The 17,987-nt window shown below is 37.1% G+C and overlaps 1 protein-coding gene across 1 annotated transcript; it reads left to right on the forward strand.

The window, feature by feature from the left end:
• The first annotated feature begins 481 nt into the window (after positions 1–481).
• On the forward strand, positions 482–14,927 carry LOC148847460 (uncharacterized protein At2g38710-like). Its single transcript, XM_088952637.1, has 5 exons — positions 482–871; positions 1,792–1,911; positions 12,854–12,968; positions 13,781–13,874; positions 14,438–14,927. The coding sequence occupies exons 1-5, from the start codon at positions 768–770 to the stop codon at positions 14,635–14,637; spliced, it is 633 nt and encodes a 210-aa protein (XP_088808763.1). The 5' UTR covers positions 482–767; the 3' UTR covers positions 14,638–14,927.
• Positions 14,928–17,987: the final 3,060 nt, after the last annotated feature.

Raw genomic sequence — 17,987 nt, forward strand, 5'->3', positions numbered from 1 at the left:
ATAAATTTTGTCCTAAAAAAATTCTTGAGGCTATTCGTAATTTTTAAAATAATATAGGTTTTTGACATTTTTGTCAAAATTTCATCATTTAAGAATTATCATTTAGTGTTTTAGATTCATAATACTTTATTTTAATATTATTTAAAAAAAATCCCAAAATAAGTGGTTGGAGCTGAAACCTTGAAATTTTGGTTCAAATTCTAAAAAAATAACTAAAGTATACAACATTTTGAGTCTCCTAGAAGTTATTTGAACTCATATTTATCAATAATAAGGTGATCAAGCAGGCTTTTGATCTTTGTAGGCATCTGCCACGTGGTAAATTATGAGGCCCCACACCCGCTACTAGGGTTTTTTCCCAAACAAAAATTCTCTCTTTCTGTTTCAACGGTCAGCCATTCACAAACTTCTTGGGGCCAATTTTGTCATTTTGATTGCCCCGGAATTATTACTGATATATCGGTGTTTCTTATGAAAGTAGGGGTAATTTGGGAACAAAGTCAAATATTTTATTTCAGATGAGCCGTATAGTCGGAGGAAGAAAGAGGCGAGGAGAGCTTATTTAGCTTCTCTTCTCTTTTCCAAGGTTCTCCATCATCTGGCATGCAGAGCTTCAGGAATCTTAATTTTCTTTTTCATGCTATTTAGATTCTGGAAGAGTTGAACGTGCTAAATTCTTGACTCACGTCGACTATCCATATATCCTCTTCTGGAGCTCTGATCAGACTGTATTTTGTAGATTTTCTGGATTTTTTTTCTTATTGAAAATGGTGTCTGCGAATCGGGAAATGGTGGTTTACTGCTTTGACACGCTTGTATCTCATTACAATAGTGAAGAGGTTCCTCCACCTGCCTTTGATGAAGGGCAACAGTATGTTTTCGATGTTCCGATTTTTTTCCTAATGCTAGATTTAGTTGTTGGTTGATGAAGGCATATTCGCCCTTTAATTTTGCAAATTTCGTAGGTTCTATTCAATTTTCTGGGTAAATAGGTTTGTTTAGTTGAGTACCATTAATTATTTTGGTGTTTGAACACCCAAAACACGAAAAACATAAAACATAAAGAAAATTGAAATAACAAGAAGAAGAGAGGAAAACACTGTTCGCTTAATCGCTCTATTTACCAACTTTGGCTATAGGTTTTTCTTTTGTCCAATTTATTTGCATATTTGATGTTTTGACCTGTGTTATAGATATTAGATATTAATTACATGAAAATTTTCTTCTTTGTCGTTTTGTTTGTTGGGGGGAGGGGGGGTACTTCGGCTCCATTAGTAATTTATAATGATTTCTTGACATTTCATTCTGTTTGTTATGCTTTTCATGTATTCATCTTCTCGGTATAGTTTCTTGTCCATTTACATTTTTTCTTAAATTCGTTATTTACAAAATACTTATGTGGTAGTGGTTAGTGACATTGTTAAGGCGTAGAGTTGTTGAAGATATCCAGTTTTGGCGAAAGCAAATAAAAAGGGGAGAAAAAGGAAGAAAGCAAAAAAGTCGAGCCAAAACTGAACTAGATTATTCCTTCCTAAATTGGATACACCTAATTGGTCTTGTATGATTTGGTTTATATTAACTCAATTTCCCTGGTTTTGACGATTGATTAATTTCTGTTGTTACTTGGTGCTTTATGTGATCTCATGGAATTGTATCTTCATCTTGCATAAACTTCCTTATATTACATTTTGTATGCCCATGATTTGATAATGTTTATATTGGATGTTAGAACTTTGTTCAGGTATATTTTCCCCATGTGACAATGTGACATATGGAGTTTCCTTATTTCAGCCCACTGTTCGTCACCTGGAAGAAAGTGGTGAATGGTGGGGAGCCTCGTCTACGTGGATGCATTGGAACTCTGGAAGCTCGTTACTTGATAAATGGGTTTAGGGACTATGCTTTAACCAGGTACTTCAAATGCATACATTATGTTGAAAAGGACATGTAGTTCGAACAAACATTATTTATGTTGAATTCATATTCTAAAAGTTTAATGGCATTATGGGAGAACGATCTTTTGTCCCCCCACTGCTTTTAAAATTTTATTTTTTGATTTTCAACAGTCATTGGGCTCTTCCCTCCTTGATTAGTGGTGGTATTAGTCATGTCTTGTGTTGTTTAGGAATGCTTTTATGTAGTCCAAAATTCTGGTGCATTTTGAAAGAAAGGAACCATATAATTCTTTAAAAGAAGTTCCCTTGATCATATTTGTATTGACAAGCTTTAGCAACTTCTAATGGATTGTTTCTGTTTTATACATGCTCTATGGTTGTATGGCCACTCTCTGTACTGGGTTCATCCTTTTATGTCAATACAATACAATATACTTGACCTTTTCTCAGAAAAAAAGAAGATTTTGGTTACTTCAAAATTTGGAATTTTCTATTTTTTTTCCTAGGGGGGGGGGAGAATCTTGCCTCATTATGATCTTACTACTTCTACCCATGTCCGTTTTGGTCTACCCCTAGCTCTTATAGCCCCTTCTACTTGTAACAAATCACTTATTCTAATTGGAGCTGTTGGTGGTCTTCTATGCACATGACCAAACCATCTTAGCCTATTCTTTCTCATTTTATCGCTTATTGGAGCTACACCCAGGTATTTACGGAAGGCTTAATTCCTTATCCTATTCTTTCTAGTTTTTCATTTATCCACATTTTGACCACACTCATTTTCTGAACATGTTGTTTCTTGACTGCCCCACACTCATTTAGATAGTGTATGCCCTTAGCTCCAATCGGATTGATGTACATTATGACATTTATTGTAAATGACTAAAGTACATATTTGATTCATGTTATTGTGGTGTGTTTCTGTGTAATACCCTTAAACTTGACATAATGAGACTCGTGTTCGTTTAGAATGTTAACAGCCGATGGATAAGTCTGGGGAGATTTATCCTGTTAAGGCTGACACTGATGTGTCGCCAAGTGTTGGAGTGGCTTGTCTTAGCTGCTAGGGTGAGACCCAAGGTACATGCAATGTAGATTTACTTGAAACCCTGAACCGGACCAGATTTTCAGTATTGCCCTGGACCTTGGTGATTAGTGGGCAAAACTGGAAAGTTACACCTAACCCCTAGACTCGATTATGATACTACACTAGGTGTCTGATTGGGCTGTTTTTGATATGCCAATCAGTGAGATCCTTAGCAGGGGTCAAAACCTAGGTATGTTGGGACAATTTGAGAATTCATCTAAGTGGGTGATCATAGTGACAGGATCAGCCCCTTTGTCAGACAAAGGTAATGATCGGGGATGCACTTTTTCTGATGGAAACCAAGATTGTTGACAGCTGATTTCAATCGTTGAAATTTGTTTTGCAAAATATATTTTATATATGGATATAAATATATATATTATGGTTTCAAAATGTTTGCAAAAGATTTTAATTCCCGGGATCTATGTGAGTAGAGAGTGCAACACTGTTCATTGCAATTGAAGGAGAGGTCCTCTCTTGTCGGGCAGTGCATGATCATTATGGGCTGAGAGGTTAAGTATAAGACCATTGAGGGTAATACCTGATAGGCTAATCTTGCATCTGCTCACAGTCCTTGGGTTTTTATAAGGTGGCTTGGCCCAAGGATTACTTAGTTAAATGTTGGGCTCATTAGGAGTCCATGTGATGGGCTTCAAGGGGTTCACTGTCTTTTTAGTGAATTTGGCCATGCCTTGTAACAGAGGTTGGGCTGAACCCATGTGGCTGATGTGTAGATCAATGTTTGGGTCCTACGTCATACAAAGAAGTTTAACTGGGCAGCAGGTTGGAAGCAGTTTGAGCACTTGGACTTATTGGGCCTAAATCCCATTTCGAACTAGCCTAGTTTGACTAGTTAAATAAGGGGGTAGGTCTGGGATTAAATCAGCAGATAGGGGTCTTACCCTATCCATTCAGAGAGTCCAGATTTGAATTCAGATCTGGAAACCTCCTAATGAAATTAGGAGAGAGCTGATTTAATCTGCAGATAAGATAAGAATTTATCCTTATCTCTTAAAGAGAACTCCTTATCCAAATACAAATTTGGATTAGGGAACTCCTAATGTGATTAGGAGCTCTCTTTAAGGCTATAAAAGAGGAGGGGGTGAACCATTCAGTTCATCCTAAACATCCAGAAAGCTCAGAGATCAGATCTCAGAGCATCCAGAGAGAAGACAACAACAGTGTGACTGCGCCATCTTCTCCTTGCTATTTCCTCCAGTTGCCACCACAGCCAGTTCGATCTCCTTCCTTAGTAGGAGCGATCAAGAGGTGTCTTGATATCAGTCTTTGGAGAAAGGCTGATCAGAAGTTGTGCTCACTGCCTCCATCAAATTCTTTAGAAAGAATTCGGTTCGTTGGACGGACCCTGTTGATTCTGATCCACCATTCACTGTCATCTTCAGTGGGAGAAATCTTTGGAGTCTTTCTTTGGGCATGAACACCTTCGTTGGGAGATATTGCATCTTCGTATCAAGTATATCCCTCTCCTACTGTTTTGGTTCAGATCTGGTTCGGTTCTTGGTTCAAGATTGATCCTTGAAAATGCAGATTTTCTAAAACAAGGAATGTGATTCCCAGATGGGAGAGAGAGAAAATTTTGAAATTTCGCTCTACCTTCCTGTAGGGTTCGGCCATCCATATGATGGATCTCTCATCCCTTCACTAAGGACATATAGGATTGGGTTATTTCTACAAGCTTAAAAATACTACCAAGGAATGTCAATTATGTAGGTCAGTCAATGATATTTGATAGGGGATATGTTTGTGGTGATAATTTTTCTTCTCTTTAGTCTCTATAGGAAGAGTTAGATCACTTGGAGGCTTGTGGGTGGAAGGATCCTCTTGATGGTGACTAGTACAGGTAACATATAGAGAAGCACAAGGTGTTCGAGTTCTTGGTCAAGTTGAACCTTGAGTATGAATTTACATGACATCATCTCCTAAGCAATGATTTTGGTAGAATTTCAACTGCATATTCCCTTTCCTAAGGGGAAGAGAACTGGAGGGCCGCTATGGTGCATACTCATACACCTGGCTACTCTGCTATGGTATCCACTAAACCTTATTTGAGTTAAAGGTATTAAGGTGGTTGAAGGTGATAATGTGGTGTGTGATTATTGTAAGAAAACAAAGCATTACCAAGGACAGAAGCTGCATCTAGAATTGAAACCAATTAAATTTAAGGAAACCAAGAAGGGCAATGCTCACGTGACCAATTAAAATTGAAGTCATTTTTCTTGAACCGGATGAACACAGGTTGCTTAAACTTTGATCATTTTTCTCTATTCTACTTGATGGGAGCCTTTGCAGGCAATTTTTGGTAAAGAGCTAAGAGGTGGAAACCCGTTTCATATAGAGGAGGGAGACTTTGATCTGTTTCTTCACTTGTCAAGGTAGCTAATCAATAACATCTATGTATTGCTTGTTTGAAAGCTATTATGAATGAACACGTACTAGGAATTTAATTCAAGAAAGATCAAGGGTCATTGCAGACCATGCAAAAACCAAAAATCTGATAGAAAACTTCTTCTTGAATGGAGATATGAGGAGGTATATATGATGTTGCCACCTCGTTCCCCTGTCGTTGTTTGACAAATTTAGGAGTGCTTTGTAGCAATTTTTTTAACCTGTTGTTGACCAAGATGGTTGACTGGGTAACCCATCACTCTACCAAAATTCTGTTTCCAATTTTCCTTTGAACAGCTATAACCTAAAATTCTGTTTACTTAGTCAGCCACCCAGTGGCCCAGCTGCTTGAAACACTGAACTGTTCAACCCAGACAGCTGATTCTGAGTTAAACAGTAAACTTATTTTTAATCAGAAAAATAATTTCTTAAAAAAACTCAATCCAAGTTTCAACTGCTAAAAAGTAAAAAGTCTAAAAGAGAAATCCTGATTCACATCTTGCTTTCAGCTTCCTTTTTCGTTCTTCTCTTCCCAAGAGTTAAGTTCTTACAATGGCTCACTGATCTCTTGCTCTCTGTCGTAGTGAATGGAACTAGATGGCTTTCATAAAGTGTTGAGCCATACAATCTCTCGTATCTCAAAACCTCCAATCCTTGAACTCTCATTCTCTGATTTCCCTACTCCTTTGAAGCTGTGAACCTGTAGAGCCTGGAAAGTCTCCTTCCTCTTCATAATTTCAGATCACAGAACTGTCTCTGATTCTGAAAAGTCCTAGATTTATTCACCCTTGTGAACCCCAAATACCAAATCAAATATGTTCTCCTTCTTACCCTCATTTTCCTTGCATTTTCAAGTTAAAGGTAACAGCCCTGCTATCACAATTAGTTTGGAGAAAGCTAGAGGATGCAAAAGCATCAAAGTCCCTCCTTATCCTATTGTATTTCTCCAAAATTGCATCCCATCAAAGGTGGCTTTCTTGGTTTGGACTGTATCACTGGGAAGGTGTTTAACAAAAGATCAGTTGGTGAGGAGGGGAGTGTTATTGGAAGATTATCTGTGCCCCTTTTGCAGTGAAAGTGTAGAATGTACAAACCATCTGTTTATCCATTGTAGTTTTTCTCACTGTCTATGGACTCTGGCCTTGCAATGTTTTGGGGCACAGTGTTGTCTCCCAGCCACAGTGTACATGGGCTGGTTGTAATTTTTGGTGGTTGTTTAATGAAAGTTTTTACATTACCTGTTTGAAGAAAAAAAATTGTACTTCTCCAAAATATTTTACTCCTCTGAAACCAAGGTGCCTATTGGGTGTTTCCTAGAGGTACAAAGCTGCAAATGAAGCACAGTGATGCCACCATTGTTTTTTTTTTTTTTTGATAAATAAAATTTTATTCAAGAAAGATCAATATGATAAGACAATACAGGCTGCCCAAAGAGAGGCACGAGCTGGTACCTCTCCTAAACGACAACATTGTATTGCATCAGATTAGATAATGAAAATTTACAGAGGTGTCCAAAATAAATGTTCCCTTGAGGCCCCTTGCTTAGCTAACCCATCCGCTATGGTATTAGCTGTTCTACTCACCCACTGAGAAGTAAAAGTCATGTTCCTTGAAAACCAATTAACTTTCTTTAAAAGGTCCCTGTAGCACCAAATAACTGAACCTAGATTTGTTAGCCAACCCACAACAACTTTGGAGTCTCCTTCAATAAGCAGATTCTGAACTCCTAACTGGTCTATCTCCTATACCCATGGGGCCTGAGAATAAGGCTAAAATATTGCTGTCTTTATCTCTCAGCACCCCTCCTGTCCCTGAAGGACCTGGGTTGCCTTGGTTGCTACCATCAAAATTCAACTTTGTCCAACCTTCGGAAGGAGTCACCCACATAGCTGGTACCCTGTTCTTCATGGTACTGCTACTAGTCACAACTGTCCAGTTCCTCCAAATGTCATCAAAAGAGAATGTGTGAAAGGAGTCCAAAGATCTCAGCCAATGGATTGCCCTAGTCAAAATACAATCCTTTACAGTCTGAATATTTCTCTCATTCTCTTGGAATAGCCTCACATTTCTTTCTTCCCAAATTGTCCACAAAGCAGCAGCTCTAATGCACCTCCACATTGTTTTACTAGTTTTTGTGGGCCACACAAAGGAAGGGTCAAAGAGCTGATCTACGGCTGTAGTCAAATTCCACTTGCACCCAAACAAGGCAAAGATCCAACCCCAAATAGCAATAGAAAAAGAACATGTTAAAAGTAAGTGGGAGCAATCCTCATCATTAGCCCTGCAAAGTACAAGTTAGGAGACAAACACATGGAAGGCCTTCTCTTCTACTAGCAGTCCAAAGTGTTTATCTTCCTATAGAACACCTCTCAACAGAAAATAATGATTTTAGGAGGTACTGGTCTAGACCAGATCTCCTTAGCTGGAAAACCCAACTGTCTCGGGGAAGAGCAAAGGGACTTAAAAGAAAGAAGCACATGTGAAGTAACCTTTTGGATGAGGGGACCATAATCTCACATCAGATCTGAGGGGGTCCAGAAAAACACTTTCAAGAAGTGACATAAGGTCTGGAACACAATAGAGTTCATGATCCCTCAAGCCCCTACGAAACCCAAAGTCCCAATTCAGAGAGGATGGGGAAACATGTGTTGGAAGAAAGTGAGAGATAGCTTTTTCCTTGTAGAGACTAGAGAGAAAGGGAATAGAGAGGGAAAAATGTCCTTAAGAGCAGAATTGCCCACCCAAATGTCTTCCCAAAACAAAACAGAAATACCAGAGTTGGCATCATACCTGACAAAATTGATGAATTGAGGGAGGATACTCTGAATTGCTTTCCAAGGAGTTGCCAACGTGGCTCGACGTGATACACCAAACATCCCATCCATTTCCCAAACTGCCATGTATACTATCTATCACCTCATGCCACAACCTCTCCCGTTCTATAGGCCATCTCCACAACCATTTTCCTAAGCGAGCTTTATTCTTTAAAACTAAATTCCTAGACCTATCCCACCCTCCTCTTTCCTCATGCAAAATATTCCCCAATTTATTAGATGATCCTTTTTTTCTCCCTAGCACCCAAAGAAAATTTCTCATTAATCTCTCCAACTTCTTGGCCTCCCTAACAGTAATCCTAAAAACAGAGAAGTAATAGATCGACAGATTTGCTAGGGAAGCTCTCAGTAATGTTACTCTACCCCCTAAAGAAATATAATTCCTCTTCCGCAAAGCTAATCTTTTCTCAAACTTTTCCAGAATCGGGGCCCAAAAGGTGCTCTCCTTAGGGTTGGCTCCTAGAGGTAGACCTAAATACTGTAAGGGCCAGGAAGAAATGGGACAACCTAGATGCCACCATTGTTGTTTCTCGTGGAATGAGAAATAGAGGGGACATTTAATGAAGACACCCTGAAGCCTACATCTTCTCTGTAGTTTCTTGCACATCCATTTTTTCTTCTTTCTTTCTACATTTTCTGCAATTTTAGTCATTGTCATCATATATAACAATAGTTCATACTTCTTAATTCTTATGCTTGATTTTGTTAAGCAATGTAATCAATACATAACATTAGATAGAGGCATGCTTAATTTTTTCCTTCAATTTTCTGTTTTTTTCCTACCTTTTTTTTTTGCATTTTAGGCATTTCCTTCTTTTTTGTGTGTTTTTAGGTGTATCCAATTTCTTTTCTTTTTTTTTTTTTTTTGCAAAAAAATCTGCAGCTTTCCATGCTTTCTGCATTTTATCTATTTTTCTATTTTCTAATATTTTGTTATATCTCATGGTTTCTGTTTGACCTGGATGGTAAACCATAGACCCGCCATGCAGAGGGAAAATCAGTTCTGTTTCCAGTTCAGTTTTAGAAACATCGCTTTATAGAGGATTGACTTTCTGCGGTCACAGTTAATCATACTCTATTTATCAAAAGAAAGGAGGATTTGATTATTATTCTTATTGTACATTCTCATTTCTCGTCTCAAAATGTTTTTGGCATAGAGGTGGCTCGTTCTATATATGGTGTGTTCATATCACAATGGAAGTATGTGCTGTATTTTCTTAGAGGCAAAGGGAAGTTGAAGGGTAAAACTAGCTGATACCCCTATAGTTCTAGGCCACAAGATTTGTGCTACAGAGTAGGGGGTGCAACTTGGGCGAACCTAAGTTAGCGTTTTACACTATTTTGGGCTTGGGCCTTTGGGCAGGGCCCATTCAAATTTTGACAAAAGCCCAACCTGAGCCAGCCTAAGTTGCAACCCTGCTACAGAGGGGTAGTTCTTGGAGGATCAAGATATGTACTAAAGACTTCGTTATCTATGTATGACATGACCAGGTATTGCCTATGCATTAAGTGTTGCATGCTCCTTGGAGTCCACATTTAGCAGCTGCAAGGAGGATTCTGTCTTACTTAAAAGGGAATCGTGGGAGAGGGGTCTCATATTCACAGCAATGAAGGTGGAGGTTTATGTAGATGTAGATTGGACTAGATTATTGGATGATAGAAGGTTGACTTAAGGATTCTATGCTTTTGTTGGCAAAGATTTGGTATCCTAGAAAAGTAAGAATTAATCAATTATTGCCTAGGTGAGTGTAGAGGCAAAACAAGAGCCATGGCACATAGAATACTGGTGCAGAAGCCATTCTTGCTGTTTTGTAATAATCAAGCAGCAATCAGTATTGCTCGCAATCTAATACAATTTGATAGGCATACCATATAGAGGTTAACCAACACTTCATGTGGGAAAGAATTATGGCAGGAGATGTATGACTTCCTTTTGTTAAGACTAACCAGTAGTTGGCTGATGGGTTCACCATTTGGTTGACACTTATAATTCCCTTACCAATTGCTTAATTTTGCTTGAAGTTTGCCTCTGTTCCCATGTTCCTTGACTATTCTTATTTAACCATCCTGTCATAGTTCTTCTTTCACCTCTAGTCTACTTATATTTAGTCTCTTAACCTTATCCTTGTAGAACATCCATCAATTCTGCTTTTCTGGAGTCCTCAATCCCTATGGGACCTGAATATATTGCTAATACAGCCTAAGTTAATCCCTAGAGACACTTCCGATGCCTGAATTGCCCGGGTTACGCAAGCGGCACCCATCAAAATTAAACTTGATTTACAACTGGCGGTACCCACTCCTTTTGGACTGTTTATCATGGATGAGGATTGCACAACTCGTTCTGGACTTGATTTACATCCAATGTGCCACTCTTATTGTAAAATTCTCTATGGTTGCTTCCTTATATAGTGCCTTCCCCTTGAATATCTCTGCTTCCTTCTCTTCTCAAATGGACCAAAGAGAGGCAGTCTTGGTGCATTTCCAGACGATCTTACCCTCTCTCTCTTGGACAGTTGAAAAACGATGTCAAGCAGAGGCTATGCATGTTTCCTAGTAGTGACTATCTACCTCCAAAAAGAGCTAGAAAGCACTTCCAAATACTGGATGACTGGATCTGTTAGGAAAGAAAATTAGTAGATGGAAAGTGGATTCTCTACTTGCCTCATACAGGAAGCAAATTTGCAGTTGCAAATACCAGTTAGGCCTCTTTTTCTGCAAATGATAACACATGTTCTTGTTTCTGCTGTTACTGACATTAGTTCATTTTGTTTTATGTGAGCCTTACTTCATCAGTATAGTTTTCAAGGCGAATAGGTGATTCTAGGTATTAATGGAGTACTTTGTCATCTTGGTGATGGAATCTTACAAAGAAAACTAAATTCTATTCCTCATTTGTACATATCAATCGGCACTCATATAATTGAAAAAAAAAAACAATTCTCTTTATCAACATTTAATTTTCCTCTCAAAACATGGCAAGTCATCATACCTAATAGATAATAGCTTTTTATATCAATTCACTTCGTGTAAAAAAGTGCCAAAGATTAATTAGGTAGTCCACCCCTCTCAAAACCCTAGATAGCTAGGACCAACATTGGTAATGGCCTTTTTTAGAGAAATTTCTTGTAAAAAAATATTATCAACTAAAGAAGATAAGTCTTTATCCTTTCATTGTCTTTTCTCTTCTTGAAACCCTTGGATCTTTTATTTGTTAATGGTAAAACCTTTAAACAGAGCATAAGTTATATACATGGTATATGATCATTGTCATCATCATCATCATCTAAGCCTTGTTCCAACTATATGGGATCAGCTACATGAATCCTGTTTTTCCATTCTGTTGTGTTTTGTGCAATATCCATTGTTAAACTATATACATAGTATATGCTACAATGTATTAACACTTAGCAGCAAGTTGTAGCCATATCATGGTTTTCAAGGGAGCGCCTTACAACCTAGGTGATGAATTTTTAAATGAAAAACACATATCCTAGGGTAATTCCTTAGGTTTCATAGCAAACAGCAATCATATTTCACTGATTGTTACTAACAATGTTCATCAAACAAAGAAAGAAAAGAAACCTCAGAAAATATAGGGGTTGAGCCCTTGTTTTTATCCTTGGAAAGGAAAAAGAAAATAAGAAAATAATATTTTCTTGTTCGATGGTTTAACCCATTTTCCATTGACTTATGTATTGACTTAGCCCTAACAAATAAAAAATAATAAAAAGAAACTAGTATATAAATTCTGAGAATATAAAACCACAAAATGAATAACTTAGTGTAATAATGTCTATTGTAATACTTAATTTTCTAAAATAAAAAATATAAAGATTTTATATGACACCTTGAACAAAAACAACTAGGTTCTTAGGCAAGGAAATCTTGTTGCCTTGTGATTTAAAAATCCATCACCTATGAGCGATGGTTATAATATTACAGTAAGGTGCTCACCTTGTTATATTTGTCATTTAGATAAGTGCCCTTCTTTTAAAAGTCAAAGCATTGGATGAGGTGCTCCACCAAGGGCACCTTTTCACCAAGGTGATTCCTTGACAGCTATGTTTGGGTATTCATTATGATTCAGATGCATGTAAAGACTTGGGGGATGTTTGATAACTTGGTTTTGTTTTTGAGAACATAAACAACTGCCATGCCAGAAAAAAACAATACAAATTTACTAATGTGGCAGTTGTTTTTGTTTTCAAAAACAAAACCAACCATGTTGTTGAACACCTCCTTATGAGTTATATTTCTCCAACCATTGAACCCATTGTTTTTCCAAGTTTGTGGATAAGATCAAATAGTTCTTTGTGGCTACCTTTTATTTTGAACGAATTTTTATTTTTATTTACCTCTACGTCCAACTCTTACTCTCTTAATTCCTACTAGAGAAAAATGAAACTCTAGCTTACATATTAAATAAAACTATAGTCGAATAAAATACCTGAGCATAGAACATGTACCCTGTGTGTGTGTGTGCACGCGCAAATTAGTACTTTTCTTATGTTGCATGCTTCATATGTATGGACTGACAGAATCTCTGTTCTGCCAATTAAGTCTTAAGGGTTGCATTATCTTGCTTCTGAACTGCAGCTTATGGGTGGTTAATATTTCATATGTTGCAGTGCTCTAAGAGACCGCCGGTTCCCCCCAATACAGGCTAAAGAATTGCCTTACCTGGAATGTACAGTTTCCATTTTGACAAACTATGAAAATGCTCTCAACTATCTTGATTGGGAGGTCTGCATCTTTCTTTTCACTTTTGATTCAATTTAGGAGTACTTGGGTTAGGATTTCTCTGCATTGTACTAACTGTACTTCATATAGTTAACAATGGAACCACCACATGCAGGGTCTTACCAACCAAATCTCCTATGTTAAATATGCGATAGTGGTGATCCTAACCATCTAATCTATTGCATTTATTTTATATATGGAAGACTAAAATAGCCTTAATTATTATGGTGAGAACTTGGTGCCTGAGATCACTGGGGAAGCACCGGCTCCAACATCTTTGGTACTTGGATCCCCTTGACCATATCCCCATCCCCCTTTTTCTCATGTGGCTGCACTATATGTGTCTGTGTGACTATGGAGCTTATCAAATTCTGTGTCCCAGATATTTGGTTCCATTCTGTGTTCCACTGCACTCTAGTATCTGGTTGCGTAGGGTCAGGGTCATCAAAATGAAGCAATTTGTGGCCCAAGAGTCCTGGTAGAGCATACTGGTCCCTCTGAAAGTGAGAAAGGTTAGACCAGTTAGGACAGGATTGGGCATCATATTGATCTTAGTTCTCTTCCAGCTTCACATGATTGTATGTTATCAACAGAAATGGATTGAATGTATTCTATTCTCATGGCCAATGACATGGAAATATATATACCAAGTAATTGTGTTTTGGATGCTGATTTCATATTTTACTCAGCTAATTTCACACGAATTAATTCTACAATGAACATTTAAGCTATTGAGTTCACTGATCCTTCAAACCAAACATAACCTTAGCTTGTTGATTTTTCTCATTCTGGCATTAGAAGTTTGCTTAATGCAGATAGGTACACATGGTATAATTATTGAGTTCACTGATCCTGACTACAATGTGAGGCGAAGTGCAACATACTTACCCGAGGTGGCTGCCCATGAAGGTATGTTTATGCTTGGTTGAATTTTCTTGTCTCAATTTAGATTGTTTATCATGTAATGGTCAAGTCATAGAAGTGCAGAAACGAAAGAAAAAGGAAAAAGTAACCGCAAGTACATTGTTTCTCCCAATGGATAAAAGAATTGCTTCATCCTTCCTTTAGAGCTTCACCTCTTGACTAGAACAATGGGAAGACTTAAGTTCTTATATAAAGAATCAAACAGAAGTTGTTTTCATATTTAACTGAAACCATTAATAATATTTTGGTAGCAGTTGGTTATGTACTTATCTTCGTAGATATTAGAAAGTTCTATACAGATGTTTTTGAGACTATACACCAAACAGGGAGATTGGAGAATGCACTATTTTATTTGTTTTTCCCTTTTCCTTTCCTTTTACACTATTTTCTTATTGTTTCTTTCTTCTTCTTTTCCACTTTTTCCTGTGTTTCCTAGCATGTAAGCCTTTTAGTGAATATGATCCTTGAGTCCATTTGAAACCCAAAATTTGATTGTTTTAGTCCGATCAAATTTGTTGTTACAAGTTTTCTTTACATTTTGGTTTCAGGCTGGACAAAGATGGAGACAATTGACTCGTTGATGCGCAAAGCAGGTTATAATGGTACCATCAACGAATCGCTCCGTAAGCGGATTTCCCTGACTCGTTATCAGAGCACGATCTACACTATGCACTACAGTGACTATGTCTCCTACGTGAAAAGAATCAGAGGAGCTTCCCCTGTAGTTAATGGCTTCAAGTCCAATTAACCATTGATTGTTCCATCAGCTTTGATTATGACAGAAAGCTGATTTGGAATTGATAGACTTGATTTATGAGCAATTGGGTTGGAAAAAGGGTTTCTTTGTGTTCCAGCCCTTCTGCTTAATTGTTGTTGTGACACTCAAAAAACCCTACATTATTCCTCAAATTCATGTGATTTGAAGAGCAAATGAACTCTTTAAGATGCAATGAATTTGAATTAAGACTCCACAAACTTCACGAAAAACTTTATGTAGATTAATCCCAAATTATATGTTCACTAGTTGAATTCCAAGCAGAGACAGCTTACATGGTGTTGGTGTTGACAATTATATATTTACTTGTTCATAGCTTGAAGTCAAATTATCGATTATCGACTATGCCCACGTTGTTCGTGTCCAGTTAATCTGCACCATTGGATAGTAGAGGTCTTTGATTATTTGGACAATGAATGATGAACCTGAGCAACCATAATAAATTAGAGCTGCAAACGGTATTGGTATGCTCGACCCAAGGTTCAAAATTGACACGTATTGGCCTGTCAATACGTATCATATGGGAAGCACTCTGATACGCCCCCTACACAGGGTGTATCGGGGTTCTGACTGGTTCAGGGGTGGAGGAACCTTCAACCAGCTCCTTTGAATCGATTTTGAAAAAAATAAAAAAAAATGTAGTGATACTGCCCGATCCCCAATTCGGTACTTGTTCTTGTATCTTCATGTTTAATACATACTTATTAGCATACGGGACACCGCTCCGTAAGTTTGAACTATTCCTCGATAAACAACTAACGAGCAAAGAATATAAATAAGGCTACAAGGAAGATTTGGAAAATTAAAACCTTCATCTTCTTTTCAAGTCTCAAGAATAAATTCCCATTTGGACTGCCCTTTTTACAGTGAAGAGACATCAAACCACGTTTTCTTAGAACTGCCCTAGAGTAAAAACAGGTATTCTATCTATATATGGGTAACTATTAAACCAATTAATGAGGACAATGACATTCTCACATCACATGGTGGAACAATTTATGGGTTATTTGGGATATCATGATTGATAAAGTATTTAGAAATAGAGATTTGAGCTCAACTTTATGTAACTCTTGGGGGCGTATAATGTCTTTACATGTATATTCAAGTGCATGATCATGGAAATAGATTATACGGATATTTGCCAATGTGAATGGTTTTGTTTTCTAAAACAAAAACAATTGTAACATCGGCACATATGTATTATTTTTGCTTAACATGGGAATTGTTTTTCTTTTGTAAAAGCGCTTTTCTAAAAGTGTATTCATAAAAGTGTTTTTATTGAAGTGCTTTCATAAAATACTTTTGTAAAAGTACTTTTATAAATACATTTTTGTAAAAGTGCTTTTGTGTAAAGTACTTTCATAGAAGTGTTTTTTATAAAAGTACTTTCATAAGGGCATATTTTGAACATTAGAAAGAAAATAAAGTACAAAATAGTCATAAATGCTTATTTAAGTGCTTATTGGAGAAAGACTACCAAATGACCAATATGAAACAAGTCTTATTTTTAAAATAAGATCTTGAAAAAGTTAGGTGCCAAATGCACATAAATGCTTATTTGAATAAACACCTATTTTTAAGCAATTATTTTTAACATAAGCACTTTCAAACATGACCTTAGTATGATACGGATTGAGCTGAAATATTGCTCTTTAGAGAATGAGAGTCATTGTAACAAATGCTATTCACATACGTGTACAGAAGGCAATTTCACATCTGATTGACTAGCCAGATTAGGCCAAAAGTGGTTTTAGTTTTGATATAGGGATTCTTTGAGACCTTTACAAGGTGAAGAGCCTTAAGCTTGTGTAGCTTCTCTTTCTTTCTCTTATTGTTTCTGTTTTTTGATTGTTTTTTCTTTTTGTACTATAAAAATGATTTTGTTTTCCAAAACAAAAACAACTACCACTATGTAGATAATGATGGTATTTGGTATAGTTGTTTTCTAACACAATGACACATTTTGGAATTTGATAAAATAACTCTAGGTTTTATGCCTATTTTGTATTGTAATTTGGTGCAAGCTAAGCACCATTAGGCATTATATAGGCAAAAAGATAAAAACATTGTTTCTATTGCAAGCAATGTCAAATTAACAATTTAAGCATTTAATATTGTTTGAAATGACTTACAAATGTTCAATCAAATAAGAAAAAGTGAGGAAAAGAACAAAATGACTATATGGCGTTGACATGACAGAAACGCCTTAAAAAAACAATTTCAATACCAAAAACCATCAATATGATTTTGCTGGTTCCAATTGTTTCCTTCTTAAAAAGCATAACCTTCCATATTGTCAAGACCCCTTAGTCATGAGTCCCTATTAAGTGACCTTAATGATTGCGTTGGGGCTGTTTTTATTAATTAACCAGCAAAGATTTTAGCCAGTACACATCTCCGCCCCACAACGTCCCACATCACATCCCCACCGTGTATTGGAGACATTCCCGATAATAATATTAGAACCGATGATGTCATTATCGGTAGATGTTTCCAATACACGGCGGAGATGTATTGTGGGATGTTGTGGGGCGACCCTCCATTGGAATTGGAAGTAATTTGCATAATAAAATGAGTTTTTTGTAATTAAGGCATGACTTGTGGGCATTTTTCATACTTCCATTTTCTTTTCTCCTTGATAAAGAAAAGTGAAGGGTAGATTATAGACACCCACACTCACTCTATACTTTGGGGTCATGACATTTGGTCCTCTGAACTTTGTTATGTACAAATACCACTTACATTTTTTTGGTTCCACCACTTTGCCCCTACTAGTTCAATTCCATGAGTTGGGATCGAATCCTGCCAGCACCTGGGTTGGGGTGTGATGATGTATTGGGTTTGGATGATGGGCTATCCCTGTAGTGTAGCCCCTTGGTGCAAAGAAAAAGGGTGTTTGTGAATGTGAATGATTTTGTTTTTTAAAACAAGAAATACCCACCATGTCAGCAAGAACATATCAAACACAAATTCACATCTACCCCCCAAAGTGCCCCAAAAATGTTCCACAGCACATCCCAATCTTGTATTGGTATCATCTCCCAATGACAAGTCCAGGAGATGTTCTCAATGCATATTGAGGTGTGCACGTGGGGTGTTTTTGGGGTGGGGAGGGGATGTAAACTCATCAAACACCCCCAATTATTGTGAAACCAAAAGGGTTCGACTATGATATGAAAAAGATATGATATCTCAAAAACAACTGATCAATAAACTGTTAGACAGTTTTGTATGCCCTTAGCTTCAATCAAAATGATGTATTTTATGAGTTTATTGTAAATGAATAAAAGTGCATGTTTGATTCATGTTCCCTTAGTATGTTT

This window comes from Nelumbo lutea, chromosome 6 (assembly GCF_056320005.1).
Source record: "Nelumbo lutea isolate HS-2025 chromosome 6, American lotus-T2T, whole genome shotgun sequence".
NCBI classification, from domain to species: Eukaryota; Viridiplantae; Streptophyta; class Magnoliopsida; order Proteales; family Nelumbonaceae; genus Nelumbo; species Nelumbo lutea.

Excerpts from the sequence above, each read along its gene's own strand:
- LOC148847460 (XM_088952637.1), top strand. The coding sequence starts at position 768 with ATGGTGTCTGCGAATCGGGAAATGGTGGTTTACTGCTTTGACACGCTT. Across the intron at positions 872-1,791 it reads GCCTTTGATGAAGGGCAACA|CCCACTGTTCGTCACCTGGA; the intron begins GTATGTTTTCGA and ends TCCTTATTTCAG. Across the intron at positions 13,875-14,437 it reads CGAGGTGGCTGCCCATGAAG|GCTGGACAAAGATGGAGACA; the intron begins GTATGTTTATGC and ends TTTTGGTTTCAG.